The 19,319-nt window shown below is 34.6% G+C and overlaps 2 protein-coding genes and 1 pseudogene across 4 annotated transcripts in view; 1 reads left to right on the top strand and 2 right to left on the bottom strand.

Annotated features, from left to right (window-relative positions):
* The window catches only part of LOC108291679, a 51,814-nt pseudogene extending 51,690 nt beyond the window's left edge, over positions 1–124 (top strand).
* ZC3H12B (zinc finger CCCH-type containing 12B) overlaps positions 1–19,319 on the bottom strand; it is a 500,390-nt gene that overhangs the window by 207,701 nt on the left and 273,370 nt on the right. The window lies entirely within an intron of this gene.
* On the bottom strand, positions 9,514–9,997 carry LOC108291696 (60S ribosomal protein L23-like). Its single transcript, XM_017512147.2, has one exon. It carries the CDS (start codon positions 9,979–9,981, stop codon positions 9,559–9,561), a length of 423 nt encoding a protein of 140 aa, XP_017367636.1. The 5' UTR covers positions 9,982–9,997; the 3' UTR covers positions 9,514–9,558.

A 19,319-nucleotide genomic window follows, 5' to 3' on the forward strand; every position in this document is an offset into this window, starting at 1 on the left:
GTGTATTTTGTACGGAGAACCGCGGCTCCGGGGCGCCGACAAAGCAGCCGCGCGGGGCACAGCCGCGCTGGCCGAAACAGCCGCGCTGGTGACCGTGGAGCACCTCTGCCCGGGAATTTCCTAGTCTGTGGGCAATAAAAACACGGCGTCCACTCACCCTCTGCGCTTTCACTGAGAGCTGCAATCCTGAGCTGTTCCTAAACGGCCATCTTCGATTGATTTTCCTTGTTCCTCAATTCTAAGTTAGCTATTCTGAGTCTTTTGCCTTCTCATATAAATTTCAGAATCACTTTGTCAATATTTATAAAATGACTTCTTGGAATTTTTATTGGAATTGCGTTAAACCTATAGATAAGTTTGTAATAAAATAAGATCTTGAAAATATTGTCTTACCATCCATGAACATAAAATATCTTCCCATTTATTTAGTTCTTCTTTTTTTTTAATCAGAGTTTTGTAGTTTTCCTCCTATATCATGTACATATTTTGTTTTATTTATACCCAAGAATTTTATTTCTTGGGTGCTAATGTAAATGGAATTGTGTTTTTCATTTCAAATTCCTCTTGTTAATGGGATGTAGGAAAGCAATTGAGTTTTGTATATTAATCTTGTATCCTGAAACTTTGCTATAATTGTTTTTTGGTTCAAAAAGCTTTTTTGGTCAACTGAAATTTTCTGTATAGGCAATTAGGTCACCCATTTAAAAATACTAGTTTTATTTTTTCTTCCCAATATGTATATAATCTATTTCCTTTTCATGTCATATTGCATAAGCTAAGACATTTAGCATAACATTGAAAAGTAGTGGTTAGAAAGGACATTCTTGTCTTACTTCTCATCTTAGCAGGAAAGCTTCTAGTTTCTTCCCATTAAGCATAATGTTAGGTTTAGGTTTCTTTTACATTTTTCAGAAAGCAAGTTGAGGAAGTTCTCTATTCCTGATTTGCTAAAAGGTTTTTTTTTTAAAAAATTATAAATGGAATGTGGATTTTGAGAAATGCTTTTTTGGTAGCTATTTACATGAATATGATATTTTTCTTCAGTCTGATAATGTAATAGGTTACATTAATGATCAATGATTTTTAAAAAATTTGTTATTTCAATAGATTTTGGGAGAACAGGTGGTGTTTGGTGAAATGGAGAAGTTCTTTAGTGTTAATTTCTGAGATTTCGATGCATCCATCACCAGAGCAATGTACATTGTACCCAATGTGTAGCCTTTCCCTTCACCTCTCCCACTTTTTACCACAAGTTTCTCAAGTCCATTGTATCATTCTTATGTCTTTGCATCCTCATAGCTTAGCTCCAACTCATGAGTGAGAACATATGATGTTCTGTTTCCATTCCTGAGTTACTTCACTTAGAATAATTGTCTCCAACACTATTCCATGTTTCTGTGAATGCCATTATTTCATTCCTTTTTATGGCTGAATAGTATTCCATGGTATGTATGTATATATGGGTGTGTATGTGTATGTATATATACATGTGCATATATATATATATATATATATATAAATTTTCTTTATTCATTGATTGATGGGTATTTGAGCTGGTTCCATATTTTTGCAATTGCAAATTGTGCTGCTTATAAACATGAATGTGCAAGTATCTTTTTTGTATAATGACTTTTTTTCCTCTGGGTAAATAGCCAGTAGTGGGATTGCTGTATGAAATAGTAGATCTACTTTTAGTTCCTTACTAAATCTCCATACAACTTTCCATAGTTGTACTAGTTTACATTCCCACCAAAAGTGTAAAAATATTCCCTTTTCACTACATCCACACCAACATATATTCTTTTTATATTTTTCATTTCACTATTCATTTATGGCCATTTTTTGAAGGAGTAAGGAGGTATTGCATTGTGGTTTTGATTTGCATTTCCCTGATCATTAGTGATGTTGAGCATTTTTAAATATGTTTGTTGGCCATTTTTATATTTTCTTTTGAGAATTATCTATTCATGTCCTTAGCCCGCTTTTGGATGGGATTGTTAGTTTTTATCTTGCTGATTTGTTTGAGTTCCTTGTAGATTCTGGATATTAGTCCTTTGTTGGATGCATGGTTTGCAAAGTTTTCTCCCATTCTGTAGGTTGTCTGTTTACTCTGCTGATTATTTCTTTCACGGTGAAGAAGCTATTTAGTTTAATCAAAAAAGTAGCAAGGAAGTGAAGTGGACTCTGTGACGGTTTGGTTGTAGCTTTGTTTAGTTGATGGTTTTGTGTTGGTTGGCCTTTGATGGTTTTGTGTCGGTTTAGTCAGCAGATGGTGCTTTCAAAACAGCATCAGCTGTGGTAGATACAAGCTTGCCCTAGGAGCATCTGGATAAGTATTCAGGTTCCTCATGTGATGGATGGGGGCCACAGTTTTCCCAAGAGATTATGTCATTTACCTTTGGCTACCAGGGTGGGTAGAGAAAGACCACCAGGTTGGAGAAGGGGTAGGCTGTCTGAACTCAGACTCTCCTTGGACAGTGCTTGCTTTAGCTGCTGTGGGGGATGGAGGTCTGTTTCTCAGGCTGATAAAGTTACACTCCTGGAAGGACTATGGCTGTCATACAGGACATCAGATAAGTGAGGGAAAGCTGAGAGTGAGAGACCTCACCCAACTCCCATGCAGCCAAAAATGCAAGTCTTACTCCCACTGTACACCCCCAACAGCATCAAGTTTACATAAAGACAGCTGATGAACAGGGGAACTTGCCCCAGGCTACAAACCCTCAGCTGGGAAAGCAAGCAGGGCTTTCAGGTTTCTCAACTTGCCTCCTGCCTTGGTTTCTGCGCTGGTATCTGCACTCCCCATTCACCCCTCCACAAATTCTGTCCAGGAAACTTTGTGGCCAGTTGAAATTGTTACAAAGTTCATCTGGAAGTTTTCTTCTCCCTGTGGTCTTTCTCCAATTCTATTGGCAGCCCTACCAAAAACACCCCTGTGAGAGAAAGTCAGAAATGGCTTCCCTGGGGGCCAAGAGTGCCCACAGAGCTCTCCCTGCTGCTTCCCTCTAACTCTACATTTCACTTGCATCTCTAAATTTATCTCAGCTCTATGTAAGGTGAAATCCTTCTCCCATAATCTAGACCCTCAGGTTCCCCCATAAGGATGTGTGTTTGGGAGCAGACTTTCCCCCCTCACATTTTGGGCACTCACAGTTTTTTAGCTATCTCATGGAGCCTCTAGCAGCAGGTTGCTTTCTTCAAGGGGTCTGTGGATTCTCTCCGTTTTCCCGGTATGTTCCTGAAGTAGTTCTTGGAGCAAAAGCTTATATTGTGAGTCTCCATACAGTACTCTGTCTGTCTGAGTGGAAGCTGCAATTTAGTCCTGCCTCTTAGCTGCCATTTTTCTCCTAACATATAATTTAATTGCAGGATTTGAGCTCTTGGACCTAGGGCATTACATCTTTGATGCTCAGTTCAGGAACCTACCCTCTTTCTGTTCATTCAGGCTTTCCAGTTCCTTTGTAATCTCACATTAATGACTTTTGAATGTTAAATCAGCCTTGCATGCCTGGAATAAATACCACTTACTTGTGGTGAATAATTATTTTTATACGTAGTTGGACATCAGCTGCTAATATTCTGTTGAAAATTTTTGCATCTGTTTATGAAAGAAATTGGTCAATAGTTTTCCTTTATTGTGTTTTTCTGTGGTGTAGGCCTTATAGTAATGATGGCCTCACAAAATGAATTTAAAAGTATTCATTTTTCTTGCAAAATCTAAAAAACACTGTAGAAAATTCACACAATTTCTTCCTTAAATGTCTGAGAAAATTCACCAGTCAACTCACTTGAGCTTCATGCTTTCTATTTTGAAATGGCATTATGTAGTTCATGACTGTATATCACTATTCATTTATAGTCACTGATTGATATGGTAAGGCTTTGCATCCCTACCCAAATCTCATCTTGAATTGTAATCCCCATAATCTCCACTATCCCTGAGTGTCAAGGGAGAGATCAGGCAGAGGTAATTAAATCATGGGAGCAGCTTTCCCCAAGCTATTCTTGTGATAGTGAGTGAATTCTCATAAGATCTGATGGTTTTATAAGGGGATATTTCCCCTTTGCTTGGCACATCTGCTTCCTGATGCCTTGTGAAGAAGGCGCCTTTCTTTCTCTTTGCCTTCCACCATGATTGTAAGTTTTCTGAGGTTTCCACAGCTATGCTGAATTGTGAGTCAATTAAACCTCTTTCTTTTATAAGTTACCCAGTCTCAGACAGTTTTTTATTGAAGTATGAAAACAGACGAATTCACCTGTCAACAAGTTTTAGATTGTTTCCATATTTTGGATATTATGAATGAACAATAAGCATAGGAGTGCAGATTTCTCTGTGAGGTGTTGATTTCATTTCCTTTGGGTACATACCCAGAAGAGGAATTTCTGGGTCATATGGTAGTTCCATTTTTAACATATTGAGAAACTTCTATACTATTTTCCATAATGGCTTGAATTTAATTTGCTAGTCTCTTCCTAGTATCCTCTGGTAGAAGAAGCTCAGATCCTCAGTTTTAGATCTTTATTGTTGTATAATATAAGCATTCAATACTATGAATTTCCCTTTAAGCATTTCTTTCACTGTATCCCACAAATTTTTGTAATTAGTATTTTCATTTTTTTTCTAGTTGAAAGTATTTTAAAAAGTTCTCTTGATAAGATTGTTTTTCTATTTTTTCTTGCTAATTTGTTTGAGTTCCTTGTACATTCTGGATATTAGTTCTTTGTCAGATACATAGATTTAGAAGATTTTCTCCTACTCTGTGGGCTGTCTGTTTACTTTGCTGATTGTTTCTTTTGCTGTGCAGACCTTTTTAGTTTAATTCTGTGTTTAATTAAGTTCCACCCCTTTATCTTTGTTTTTCTTGCATTTGCTTTTGGGTTTTGGTCATAAAGTCTTTGCCTAAGCCAATGTTTAGAAAGGTTTTTCCCATGTTGTCTCCTAGAATATTTATGATCCTGGGTCTTAGAAGATTTAAATCTTTGATCCACCTTGAGTTGATTTTTGTATAAGGTGAGAGATGAGGATTCAGTTTTATTCTCTACATGTGGTTTGCCAATTATCCCAGCACCATTTGTTGAATAGAGTGTCATTTCCTCACTAAGCTTTTGTTTGCCTTGTTGCAGATCAGTTGTCTGTAGGTATTTGGGTTTATTTATGGGTTATCTATTCTGTTCCATTTATCTATGTGCCTATTTTTATGCCACTACTGTGCTGTTTTGGTGACTATGGCCCTATAGTACAGTTTGAAGTCAGGTAATGTGATGCCTCAGATTTGTTCCTTTTGTTTAGTCTTGCATTGGATTTGTGGGGTCTTTTTTGGTTCCATGTAAATCTTAGGATATTTTTTTCTAGTTCTGTGAGGAGTAATGGTGGCATTTTGATGAGAATTGCATTAAATTTGTACATTGCTTTTGGTAGTATGGTCATTTTCACAATATTAATTCTAGCCATCCATAAGCATGGGGGATGTGTTTCCATTTGTTTGTGTCATCTATAATTTCTTTTATCAGTGTTTTGTAGTTTTCCTTGTAGAGGTATTTTACCTCCTTGGTTAGGTATATTCCTAAGTATTTTATTTTATTTTACAGCTATTGTAAAAAGGAGTTGAGTTCTTGATGTGATTCCTCTTGTTTGCTCTTGGTGTATAGCAATGCTACTGATTCATGTACATTTATTTTGTATCTTGAAAATTTACTGAATTCATTTATAAGTTCTTTGAGCATTTTGGATGAGTCTTTAGGGTTTTCTATATTATATTATGTTATGATTATATTATTAGCAAACAGTGACAGTTTGACCTTCTCTTTACTGATTTAGATGACTCATTTCTATCTCTTGTCTGATTTCTCTGGCTATGACTTCCAGTACTATGTTGAATAGAATTGGTGAAAGTGGGCATCCTTGTCTTGTTCCAGTTTTCAAGTGGAATGCTTTCAACTTTTTGCCATTTGGTACAATGTTGCCTGTTGCTTTGTCATAGATGGCTTTTATTACCTTAAAGTATGTCCCTTCTATGATAATTTTACTTAGGGTTTTGTTCATAAAGGGATGTTAGATTTTGCCTAAGTCTTTTCCTGCAACTATTGAGACAATCATTTAATTTTTGTTTTTAATTCTGTTTAAGTGGTGTATCACATTTATTGACCTGCGTATGGTGAACCTTCCCTGGATCTCTGGTATAAAACCTACTTGGTCATGGTGGATTATATGTTTTATATGCCATTGGATTAAATACATTAGTATTTTGTTGAGACTTTTTACATCTATCTTCATCAGGGACACTGGTCTGTATTTTTCTTTCTTTTTTTTTTTATTATATGCTTCCCTGGCTTGGTATTAGAGTGATACTGACTTCATAGAACGATTATGGAGGATTCTCTCTTTCTTTATCTTTTGGAATAGTGTCAATATAATTGGTACCAATTTTCCTTTGAATGTCTAATAGGATTCATCTGTGAATCTGTCTGTTCCTGGACGTGTGTGTGTGTGTGTGTGTGTGTGTGTGTGTGTGTGTGTGACTACCATCATTATTATTAATTTCAATAAGTTTTTCGGAGAACAGGTGGTATTTGGTTACACGAATAATTCTTTAGTGTATTTGAGATTTTGGTGCACCAATCACCTGAGCAGTGTGTACTGTACCTGATGTGTAGTGTTCTACCCTCACCAGACTCTGTCCTTTCCCCGACTCCCCAAATTCCAATGTATCCTTCTTATGCCTTTGCTTCCTCATAGCTTAGTTCCCACAGCTGCATGAGAACATATTATATTTGGTTTTCCATTCCTGGGTTACTTCACTTAGAATAATAGTCTCCAATTCTATCCAGGTTGCTGCAAATGCCATTATTTCATTCATTTTTACGTGGTGTATACCACATGGAATGCTACTCAGACATAAAAATGATTGCCATATTTATTTATCCATTTGTCGATTGATGGGCAGTAGATTTGGTTTCCTATTTTTGTAAGTCCAAATTGTGCTGCTATAAACATGCATGTGGGAGTATATTTTTCATATCATGGCTTCTTTTCCTCTGGGAAGATAGCTAGTAGTAAGATTGCTGGATCAAACAATAGATATTCTTTTAGTTTTTAAATAAATCTCCACACCTTTCTGGACTTTTCTGTTGTTGTTGCAATTTTTTTTATTACTGTTTCAACCTTGCTTCTTGTTACTGGTCTGTGCAAAGATTCTATTTCTTCCTGGTTTAATGTAGGAGGATTGTGTATTTCCAGGAATTTATCCATCTCTGCTAGATTTCTAGTTTGTACGTGTAAAAGTGTTCATAGTAGCCTTAAATAACCTTTTGTGTTTCTGTGGTTTTGGTAGTAGTATCTCTCATTTCATTTTTAATTTAGCTTATTTGAATCTTCTCTCTTTTTTCTTAATCTCACTAATAATTTATCAATTTTGTTTATCTTTGCAAAGACCTAGAGTTTTATGTATTTTTGTCCTTTTTTTGTTTGGTTGTTTTAATGTCATTTAGCTCTGCTCTGATGTTTGTTATTCCTCTTCTGTTGGGTTTGAATTTGGTTTGTTCCCATTTCTCTAGTTCCTTGAGGTGAGACCTTATATTGTCTATTTGTGTTTTTTCAGACTTTTTGATGTAGACATTCAATGCTCTTAATGTTCCTCTTAGCACTGCTTTTTCCATGTTTCAGTGGTTTTAAGTTGTGTCACTATTAGCATTTAGTTCAAAGAATTTTTAAATTTTCACCTTGATTTTATTGTTGATCTAGTGATGACTAAGAAGCAGTTTATTTAATTTCCATGTATTTGCATGGTTTTGAAGGTTCATTTTGGAGTTGATTTCCAATTTTATTCCATGGTAGTATACGAGTACATAATACAATTTCAATTTTCTTAAGTTTTATTCTACTGTAGTCTGAGAGTACTTAACATAATTTCAATTGTCTTAAATTTATTGAGACTTGTTTTGTGGCCTAACCTATAACCTATCTTGGAGAAATTTTCATGTGCTGATGAATAGAATGTATATTCTGCAGTTTTCAGGTATAAATGTTCTGTAAATATCTGTTGTCCATTTTTTAAGGGTATAGGTTAAGTCCATTGTTTCTTTGTTGACTTTCTGTCTTTATGACCTGCCTAGTGCTGTCTGTGGCATATCAAAGTCCCCCATTATCATTGTGTTGCTGTCTGTCTCATTTCTAAGGTCTAGTACTAATTGTTTTGTAGACTTGGAAGCTCCAGTGTTAGGTGCATATATATTCAGAAAAGTAATATTTTCCTGGACAACTCCTTTTTATCATTTTATAATGTCTCCTTTTGTTCTTTTTAACTGTGCTTGCTCTAAATTCTATTTTGTCTGATATAAACATAGCTACTACTGCTCACTTTTGGTGTCCATTTGCATGGAATATATTTTTCCACTCCTTTACCTTAAGTTTAAGTGAGTCCTTATGTTTTAGGTGAGTCTCCTGAAGATAGCAGATATCTGGTTGGTAAATTATTCTCCATTTCTCCATTCTGTTTCTTTTAGGTGGAGTATTTAGAGCATTCAAAGTTAGTATTGAGAAGTGAGGTACTATTCTATTCATTGTTTTAGTTGTTGCCTGAATACCTTGTTCTTTTTTCTCATTATGTTATTGTTTTATAGATCCAGTAAGATTTATGCTTTTAGGAGATTCTACTTTGATGTATTTCAAGGGTTTGTTTCATGATTTAGAGCTCCTTTTATCACTTCTTGTAGTGCTGGCTTGGTAGTGATGAATTCTTTCAGTATTTGTTTTCTGAAAAGGATTTTATCTTTCCTTTATTTATGTAACTTAGTTTCACTGAATACAAAACTCTTGGCTGGAAATTTTCTTGTTTATGGAGGCTAAAGATAGTACCTCAATGTTTTCTAGCTTGTAAAATTTCTGCCGAGAAATCTGCTGTTTATCTGATAGGTTTTCCTTTATAGGTTACGTTATGCTTTTCCCTCATGGCTCTTAAGATTCTTTCCTTCATCTTGACTTTAGAGAATCTCATGACTATGTGGTTAGGTGATAATCTTTTGGCAATAAATTTCCTGGGTGTTCTTTGAGCTTCTTTTACTTAGATGTCTAGATCCCTGGCAAGGTCAGGGAAGTTTTCCTCAATTGTTTCTTCAAATATGTTTTCCAAACTGTTATATTTCTCTTTTTCCCTTGAGAACACCAATTATTCTTAGGCTTGGTTGTTCAACATAATTTCAATCTTCTTCGAGGCTTTGTTAATTTTTTAAATTCTTTGTTCTTTGTGTTTGTTGGATTGGGTTAATTCAAAAGCCTTGTCTTTGAGCTCCGATGTTCTTTCTTCTATTTGTTTGATTTTATTGCTTAGACTTTCCAGTGTACTTTGCATTTTCCTAAGTGTGTCCTTGATTTCCAGAATTTGTGATTTTTTTAATGCTATCTATTTTTCTGGAAATTTTTTCTGTCCAGAAAATAATTTAACATTTTTATATAAAAAATTAATATTTATATATATAAAATAATAAAATTTATTATTATTATTATTTCTTTTTTTTTTAATGGTTTTAAAGTTTTTTATTTTTTACAAATATACTGGAGAATCATGCAATGCTGCCAGCATTGGATGCAGTTTGGGACCACAGGTCTGCACACTCCTTTGCTACTGGTCCTGTAATGGTAGAACCTTTCATCTTGCCTTTATTGTTCACTATGACCCCTGCATTATCTTCAGAATAAAGAAACACTGCATCTTTTCTCCGGTATAACTTTTGTTGTCGAATGACCACTGCTGGATGTACCTTTTTTCTGAGCTCTGGTTTGCCTTTCTTGACTGTGGCCATCACCATGTCACCGACACCAGCAGCGGGAAGTCTGTTCAGCCGTCCCTTGATCCCCTTCACAGAGATGATATACAGGTTTTTGGCTCCTGTGTTGTCAGCACAGTTGATCACAGCTCCTACCGGAAGACCCAAGGAAATCCGGAATTTCGCACCAGAGGACCCACCACGTCCTCGCTTCGACATCTTGAACGCCGGAAAGAAGGTATTATTATTTCTTTAAGTTGGTATTCATCTTTCTCTTTTCCCTCCTTGAGTAGCTTAATAATTGACCTTCTGAATTCTTTCTCTGTCAATTCAGAAATTTATTCTAGGATTGGATCCATTGCTGGTGATCTACTGTGATCTCTTGGGAGGTGTTAAGGACACTTGTTTTGTCATATTGCCAGAATTATTTCTCTGGTTCCTTCTCATTTGGTCAGACTATGTCAGAGTGAAGATCTGGGGCTCAAGAGCTGTTGCTCAGATTTTTTTGTCCCACAGGGTGCTTTCTTGATATGGTGCTCTTTCTCTTGGTACTGCAGAGTATCTGCAAAGAGTCATGTGGTGTGATCAATCTTCAGCTCTCTCAGCTGTGGATACCATCACCTGCTTTTTCTGTGTCTATTGAGATGATCATGTAATTTCTCTTGAGAATTCTTCTTTGACATATGAATCATTTAGAGGGAGGTTGCTTAATATCAAAGTATTTGAATGATGTTTCAGCTAACTTTCTGTCATTTTATTGTATTTATTTATTTTTTTTGAGACAGGGTTTCTCTCTGTTGCCTATGCTTGAGTGCAGTGGCATAGTCATGACTTATTGCAGTCTTGACTGTTCAGGTTCAAGTGATCCTGCAGCCTCAGCCCACTGAGTAGCAAAGACAGCAGACAAGTAACACTATGCCAGCCACTCTTTTTTTTTATTATTATTATCTGCTACCTTCCCCAGGCTGGTCTCAAACTCCTGGGCTCAGTCAATCCTCTTTCTTTGCCCTCTCAAAATTCTGGAATAACAGGCATAAGCCACCATGCCTGGCCTCTTTCCATTACTGATTTCCAGTTAATCTCAATATTAAACTGAGAACATATATTGTACGCTTTTTAAAAAACCTTCTATTTTAAGTTCAGGAATACATGTACAGGTTTGTTACATAAATAAATGTGTGCCATGGTAGTTGGCTTGCTGTGCAGATTATCCCATCACCCAGGTATTAAGCCCAGCATCCATTACATACTCTCTCCTCCAACTCCACCCTCCAATAAGTCAAAGTGTGTGTTGTTTTCCTCTATTTATCCCTGTATTCTCATCATTTAGCTCCCACTAATAGTAAGAAAATGCTGTATTTGGTTTTCTTTTCCTATCTTAGTTTCTTAAGGATAATGGCCTTCAGCTCCATCCATGTCCCTGCAAAATACATGATCTCATCCTTTTTTGCATGCTCTTGATTCTCTTAAACTATTTAATGTGTTTTATGGTACAGAATGTGAGTTTTCTTGGTGAATTTTCCATTACAGATGAAGAATTGTGTTCTGTTGTCGCTAGTAGTTCACAGATGTTAATTACATCAAACCGATTGATTTTGCAGTTCAGTTAAATTATGTTCTTAACAATTTTCTGCCTCACCTTTCCATTTTTAATAAAAAAGTATTGAAGTCTTCACATATAATAGTAGATTCACCTGTTTCTTCTTGTATTTCTCACAATAATTTGTCACTTCACATATTTTGACATGCTTTTGTTAGTTTCATACACATACAGGATTGTTATGTCTTTAGAGAATTAATCCCTTCATAATTATGTAATGCTCCCTTTTATCCCTGATAATTTCCTTCACTGGAAAATCTGCTATGTCTGAAATTAATACAGGTACTCTAATGTTCTTTTAGTTAATGTTAGCATTGTACATATTTCTCCAATAGTTGTTTAAAAACTATTATTTTGGTAAAAATGCTTAACTTGAAATCTACCCTTTAACAAATTTTAAAGTATATGATACAGTATTAAATAGAGGCACAATGTTTTAGACACCTAGAATATAATTATCATCCCTAAATAAAAAATTATACTCATAGAATAACAAGTACCCATTCTCACCAGCACCCACTCTTTAGCAATCACTATTTGACAGTCTGTTTCTATGTGTTTCAATACTTTACATGCCGTATGGAAGTAGAAACATAGAGTAATTATCATTCTGTGAGTGGACTATTTCACCTGGAATAATTTCCTCATGGTTCATTTATGTTGTTACATATGGCAGCATTCCTACTTTTTAAAGATTGAATAATATTCCATTGTGTGTAGATACTACATTTTGTTTATCTATACATCCACTGATGGACATTAAAGATGTCCATATTTTGGTATTTTCAATAGTACTGCAATTCACATGATAGTGAAAATATCCCCTTAAGATCACCATTTTAATTCTTTTGAATAAATATCAACACATAAAAGTTTTGATCACAAAGTATATCTTAAAATTTCTATTTTACTATGTTGGGGAATTTTCATACTGTTTACATAGTGGTCGCACAATTTTGCAGTCCAATTAACACTGTACAGGGACTCAAGTTTCCACATCCTAGCCGACATTTATTTTTGTGTGTTTGCCTTACAATGGCCATCACAAAAGATATGAAGTGATATCTCAGTTTGTTTTTTCTTATTTATATTTTATTTTTATTTGTTCAAATTTACAGACTACATGATAATTTTTTTATATGTATATAATGCGTAGTGATCAAGTCAGGGTATTTAGCAAATGTCCACTACCAAAATCAAATATATTCTTTATAGTCATCCTACTCTGCTATCAAACATTGAATTTGTTCCTTCTATCTTACTTTATGTTTGTACCCTTTAGCCCACTTCTCTTCATCCTCCCATATCCTCCCACTCACCTTTCCAGACTATATTATGTATTTTTCCATACTCTACCTCCTTGTGTTCAAATTTTTTAGCTCCTACATATAAATGAGAACATGTGACATTTGTCTTTTTATGCTCAGCTTATTTTACTTAAGATGATGACCTCCAGTTCCATCCATGTTGCTGCAAATAATGTGATTTCATTTTTTTAATGGATAAAACTATTTCAGTGTGTATATGTGCATTTTCTTTGCCCATTCATCCATTGAGGGATACTTGGATTCAATCCGTATCTTTGGTATTGTGAATAGAGTGCCCCAGTAAACGTGTGAGTACAGGTATTCCTTTGATATATTGATTTGTTTTCCTTTGGGTAGATACCCAGTAGTAGGATTGCTAAAGTGAATGGTAAAATTCTACATTTAGGTTTTTTTCTTTTGTTTGCTTGTTTTAACTTTCCACACTGTTTTTCATAGTGTTTGTATTAGTTTACATTCCCTCCAACAGTATATAAGACATTTTTTTCTAACCTTTTTGTCAAAATGTGTGGTTTCTATTTATTTAGTTTTTTTTGTATTTTAAAAAAATAGTCACTCTGTCTGGCATAAGATAACATCATACTAGGTTTGATACTCATTTTTCTGGTGACTAGTGATGTTCAGGATTTTTCATATACCTGTTATTCAGTTGCATATCACCTTTTAAGAAATATCTATTCATGTCCTTTGCCCACATTTATTGAAGTTATTTGTTTTCCTGTTGATTTGTTTGAGTTCATTTTATATTCTGCATATTTGTTCCCTGTCAGATAAATAGATTAGAAATACTTTCTGCCATTCAACAGGTTGTCTCTTCACTTTGTTATTATTTATTTATTTATTTTTACTGTGTAGAAGCTTTTTAGTTTAAGCCCCATTTCTCTATTTTTGTTTATGTTGCCTATGCTTTTGAGGATGGATAACAAATCCCTTGCTTAGAGCAATGTCCAGAACAGTTTTTTTTTTTCATATTTTCTTCTAGTAGTATAGTTTTGGGTGTTATGTTTAAGACTTAAACATATTTTGAGTTGATTTTTGAACATAGTGAGAGATAGAAGTCAAGTTTCATTCATGTGCATATGACTTTCCAATATTCCCAGCACCATTTATTGAAGAGTTTCCTTTTCCCCAATGCAAATTCTTGTCAGCTTTGTTTAAGAATATGTGGCTGTAATCCCATTACTGGGTATATATCCAAAGGATTATAAATCGTTCTACTATAAGGACACATGCACACGAATGTTCATTGCAGCACTGTTTACAATAGCAAAGACCTGGAACCAACCCAAATGCCCATCGATGATAGACTGGACAGGGAAAATGTGGTACATATACACCACAGAATATTATGCAGCCATCAAAAATGATGAGTTTGTGTCCTTTGTAGGGACATGGATGAACCTGGAAACCATCATTCTCAGCAAACTGGCACAAGAGCAGAAAATCAAACACCACATGTTCTCACTCATAGGCAGGTGTTGAACAATGAGAACACATGGACACAAGGAGGGGAACACTACACACTGGGGTCTGTTGGGGGGGAATAGGGGAGGGACAGGGGAGTGGGGAGGTGGGGAGAGATGGCATGGGGAGAAATGCCAGATGTAGGTGAAGGGGAGGAAGGCAGCAAATCACCACACTGCCATGTGTGTACCTATGCAACAATCTTGCATGTCCTTCACATGTATCCCAAAACCTAAAATGCAATTAAAAAAAAAAAAGTATACATGGCTGTATAACTTTATTTCTTGATTACTTTTCTGTTCCACTTGTCAGTGTCTCTATTTTTATACCAATATCATGCTGTTTTGGTTACTGTAGCATATATATGTACTATCAAAATAAATATGAATATAAAAATATTTATAATTATATAATATAAAATATATACCTAATAATATATATCATGTACTCGTTGAACCTAAAATGAAAGTTAAAATAATAATATGTTCAGGTTTGTTACATGGATAAAGTGTGTGTCACTGAGGCTTGGTGTATGAATAATCTCATCATCCAGGAAGTGAGTATAGTATCTGATTGGTTGCTGTTCAACTCTTGTCCTCCTCTCAACCTGTAATATATTTTCAAGTTAGGCAACTTGATGCTTGCATTTTTGTTCACTCTTCTCAGGATTGCTTTGGCTATTCAGGCTCTGTTTGGGTTTCATGTAGATTTTTAAAGTGTCTTTTTAAATTTTTTTTGTGAATAATGCCATTGGTATTTTGATTGATATTACATTCAATTTGTAGATAGTTTGGGCAACATGGTCACTTTAATAACATTGATTATTCTTACCCATGAACATGGGATGTTTTATCATTTGATTATGTCATCTTAAGTTTCTTTCATCTGTGTTTTGTAGTTTTCCTTGTACAGATATTTTATCTCCTATATTAAATTTATTCTTATTTCTTTTCTTTTTGAGCTATCATAAATGAGATTGTCTTTTTCACTTCATTCTCAGCTAGATCATTTTTAATGTATAAAAATGCTAACAATCTTTGTATGTTGATTTTGTATCCTGTAACTTTACTAAGTTCATTTATTAAATCTAAGAGTTCTTTTGTGAAGTCTTCAGGATTTTCTAAATATAAGAACATATCATAAGCAAAGAGAGACAACTTGACTTTCTTTTTTCCAATTTGGATACTTTTTATTTTTTTCCTTTGTCTGATTGCTCTAGCTAGAACTTCTAGCACTGTGCTGAATAGAAGCAGTGAAAGTGGGCATCTTTTTTTATTTGAGATATAAGACGAAAGACTTTTAACTTTTCCCCACTCAGTAACATGTTAGCTGTGGATTCATCATATAGGGCATTTATTATGTTGAGGTATATTCTTTCTATGCCTCCTTTGTTGAGAGTTTTTATCATGAAGGGATGTTGAAATTTATTGAGTGTTTTTTTTCTGCATCTATTGAAACAGTCATATGGTTTTTGTCCTTTATTCTGGTCATGTGATGTATCACATTTATTAATTTATACATGTTAAACCATACCTGCATCCCTGGCATAAATCCAATGTGATTTTTGTTTATTATCTTTTTCATGTGCTGTTTTATTTGGTTTGCAAGTATTTTATTCCGAGTTTTATCATCTTTGTTCATCAGAGATACTGGCCTGCAGTTTTCTTTTTTTCTTGTGTCCTTGTCTGGTTTTTGCTGGCCTTATTGAATGAGTTAGGCAGAATTCCCTCCTCTTCACTTTTCTGAAATAGCCTCAGGAGGATTGGTATAAATTTTTTGTACATTTGGTAGAATTCAGTGAATCCACCTGGTACTTAGCTTTTCTTTATTGGAAGATATTTTATTACTTATTAAATCTCACTACTTGTTATTGGTCTGTTCAAGTTTTTGGTATCTTCCTGGTTAAATCTTGGGAGGTTGTATGTTTTCAGAAATTCATGTATTTTCTCAAGGTTTGCAAAGTTGTCAGCATATAGCTGTTCATAATAGTCTCTGGTGATATTTTTGTATTTCAGTGGTATCAGCTGCAATGTCTCCTTTTTCACTTCTTATTTTTTATTAGGGTCTTCTCTCATCTTGGTTAGTATAGCTAGTGGATTGTCAATTTACTTTTTGCTTCATTGATACTTTGTATTTTTTACTTATCATTAATGCTGCTCTGATACTTATTATTTCTTTTCTTCTGCTAATTTCGGTTAGGTTTTGTCTGGTTCCTTGAGGTACACTGTTACATTGTTGATTTGCAATTTTGCAGTTCTTAAATGTAGACATTTATTTCTATAAACTTTTCTCTTCCCACTGCTTTTCCTGTATGGGTCTCACAGATTTTGGAACATTTTCATTTTCATTTATTTCAAGTAATTTTTTTTCTTCTTTTGTAAAGATGGGATCTCATTATCTTGCCCAGGATGGTCTCAAAATCCTAGACTCAAGCAATCCTCCTGCCTCGGCCTCCCAAACTACTGGGATTATAGGTGTGAGCCAACACACCTGGCCTCAAGAAATTCCTTGATTTCTATCTTCATTTCTCTCTTGACTCAACAGTTATTCTCAAGCACATTTAATTTCCATGTGCTTGTATAGCTTACAATTTCCTCTTGGTATAAATTTCCAGTTTTATCCCATTCTGCAGTTGTTGAACAGAATGATCTGTAAATGTTTGTTAGGTCCATTTGGCCAAAAGTCCAGTTTAAATCTGAATTTTTTCTTATTGATGTTCTGTCTAGATAATCTATCTAATTCTGGGAGTGGGGTGAATTCCCACACTGTTGCTGTATTGCAGTTAATCTCTCTCTCTAGATTTATTAATATTTGCTTTATGAATCTGAGTGTTCCAGTGTTGGGTATACATATATGTGGAAATGTTGTATTTACTTGATTGATTCACATTATTATGTAACAACTTTGTCTTTTTTGTTTACTGTTTTGACTTAAAATTTGTTTTACCTCATAAAAATATCGCTACACCTGCTTGCTTTGAGTTTTCATTTGCATGAGATATCTTCTTCCATCTCTTTACTTTCATGTGTGTATACGTGTATGTTTGCTGGTAAGGACAGTTTTTTTTAGTGAGCAGCATATTTTTGTGTTTAAAAATACATATTTTATGCATATATATGTATATGCATTTGTTTTTTGGAAATGCTTTATTTTTCCTTCATTTCTGAAGAATATATGTATATTTATGTACGGTATATATGGGCCTTTTCTAAGATTTCTTGATACGAAATTCATACCAAGAGGAAATTGGTAAGCTATACAAGCACATGGAAATTAAATGTGCTTGAGTCAAGAGAGAAATGAAGATAGAAATCAGGAAATTTCTTAAGACAGATACGGTGACTCACAACTGCAATCCCAGCATTTTGGGAGGCCCAGGCAGGAGGATTGCTTGAGTCTAGGAGTTTGAGACTCCAAACTTTTATTTTAGGTTCAAAGGTACATGTGCAGGTTTGTTACATGGGTAAATTGAGCATCACTGATGTTTGCTATATAAATAATCCCATCACCGAGGTAGTAAGCATAGTACTTGATTTGTAGTTTTTAAACCCTTCCTCCCCTCCAAACTCCTCCCCCTCATATTCTCCAGTGTCTGTTGTTCCCTTCTTTATGTCCATGTGTACCCAATGTTTAGCACCCAATTATCAGTGAGAACATGTGGTATTTGGTTTTCTGTTTCTGTGTTACTTTACTTACATGCTGCATCCATGTTGCTGCAAAGGACACAATTATATTTTTTATGGCTACAAATTATTCCATGGTTTATATGTACCCTACTTTCTTTACTCAGTCCATTGTTAAACGGCATATAGGATGATTTTGTGCCTTTCCTATTGTGAATATTCATGTGTTAAACATATGAGTGCGTGTGTATTTTTGGTAGGATGATGTATTTTCCTTTGGGTGTATACCAAGTGGTGAGATTTCAGGATTGAGTGATAGTTCTAAGTTCTTTGAGGACTCTCCAAACTGCTTTCCAGAGTGGCCTTTTAAATGAAAAATTTAACCCATTTACATTCAAGATTGTTATTAATATGTGAGACTTTGTTTCTGTCTTATTGTTAATGTTTTTGGTTGTTTTATATGTTCTTTGTTTCTTTTTCTTTTATTTTCATTGTGAATTGGTCAATTTCCATAGTGGTACCGTTTGGGTTCTTTTTGTTCTTCCTTTGCTTGATTGCTTTCCCAGTGAATTTTATACTTTGTGTAATTACATAATGGTGAATGTTGTCCTATTGCTTCTAGGTTTAAGACTCCCTTGAACATTTGTTGTAGTACTAGCCTAGTGGTAACAAATTTCCTCAGCATTTGTTGCTTGGAAATGCTTTAGTTTTCTTTCATTTCCGAAGAATAATTTTGCTGCTGGGTGGCAGTATTTTTTTTGTCAGCACTTTGAATATATCATCACACTATCTTCTGGCCTATAAGGTTTCTGCTGAAAAATCGACTGTTAGCCTGATGGAGTTTAATTTTTAGGAGATTGGACACTTTTATCTCACTGTTTTTAGAATTTGCTTTTTAACTTTGACTTTAGACAGCTTGATTATTACATGGTGTGGGGAAGACCTTTATGCACTTGAAGTTCGATGTCTGGGGTTCATTGAGGCTCTCTTATCTGATGTCTAAATCTCTTGATAGAAGGCATGAGAATGTTACAATAGATTTTGACTACTCAAGAAAAAGGTTGGGAGAAGGGTAAGGGATAAAAGACTATACATTAGGTACTGTTTAGTTATTGAATAGTTTAGTGTAAACTATTAAAGTGATGGGTGGACCAAAATCTCAGAAATCACCATAAAAGAACTTATCCATGTAAGCGAACACCATCAATTTCCCCAAAACTATTGAAATAATAATAATAATAATAATAAATCTCTTACTAGACTTAGAAAGTTTTCCTCTATTATTTTATTAAATAGGTCCTCTAATTCTTTCTTTGTTTCTTTGACCTAGGGGATACCAATAATTTGTAAATTTGGTCACTGTATGTTTTCCCAAATGTCATAAAAGATTTGCTCATTCTTTTAAATTTATTTTTATTTAATTGGAGTATTTCAAAAGATTTTGAAGTTCTAAGATTCTTTCTTCTACATGGTTTCACCTATTATTGCAGCTTTCAAATGTAGTTATTATTTCTTTCAATGAGATCTGCAGTTTTATAATTTCTA

Source organism: Cebus imitator, unplaced genomic scaffold (genome assembly GCF_001604975.1).
Source record: "Cebus imitator isolate Cc_AM_T3 unplaced genomic scaffold, Cebus_imitator-1.0 Scaffold463, whole genome shotgun sequence".
NCBI classification, from domain to species: Eukaryota; Metazoa; Chordata; class Mammalia; order Primates; family Cebidae; genus Cebus; species Cebus imitator.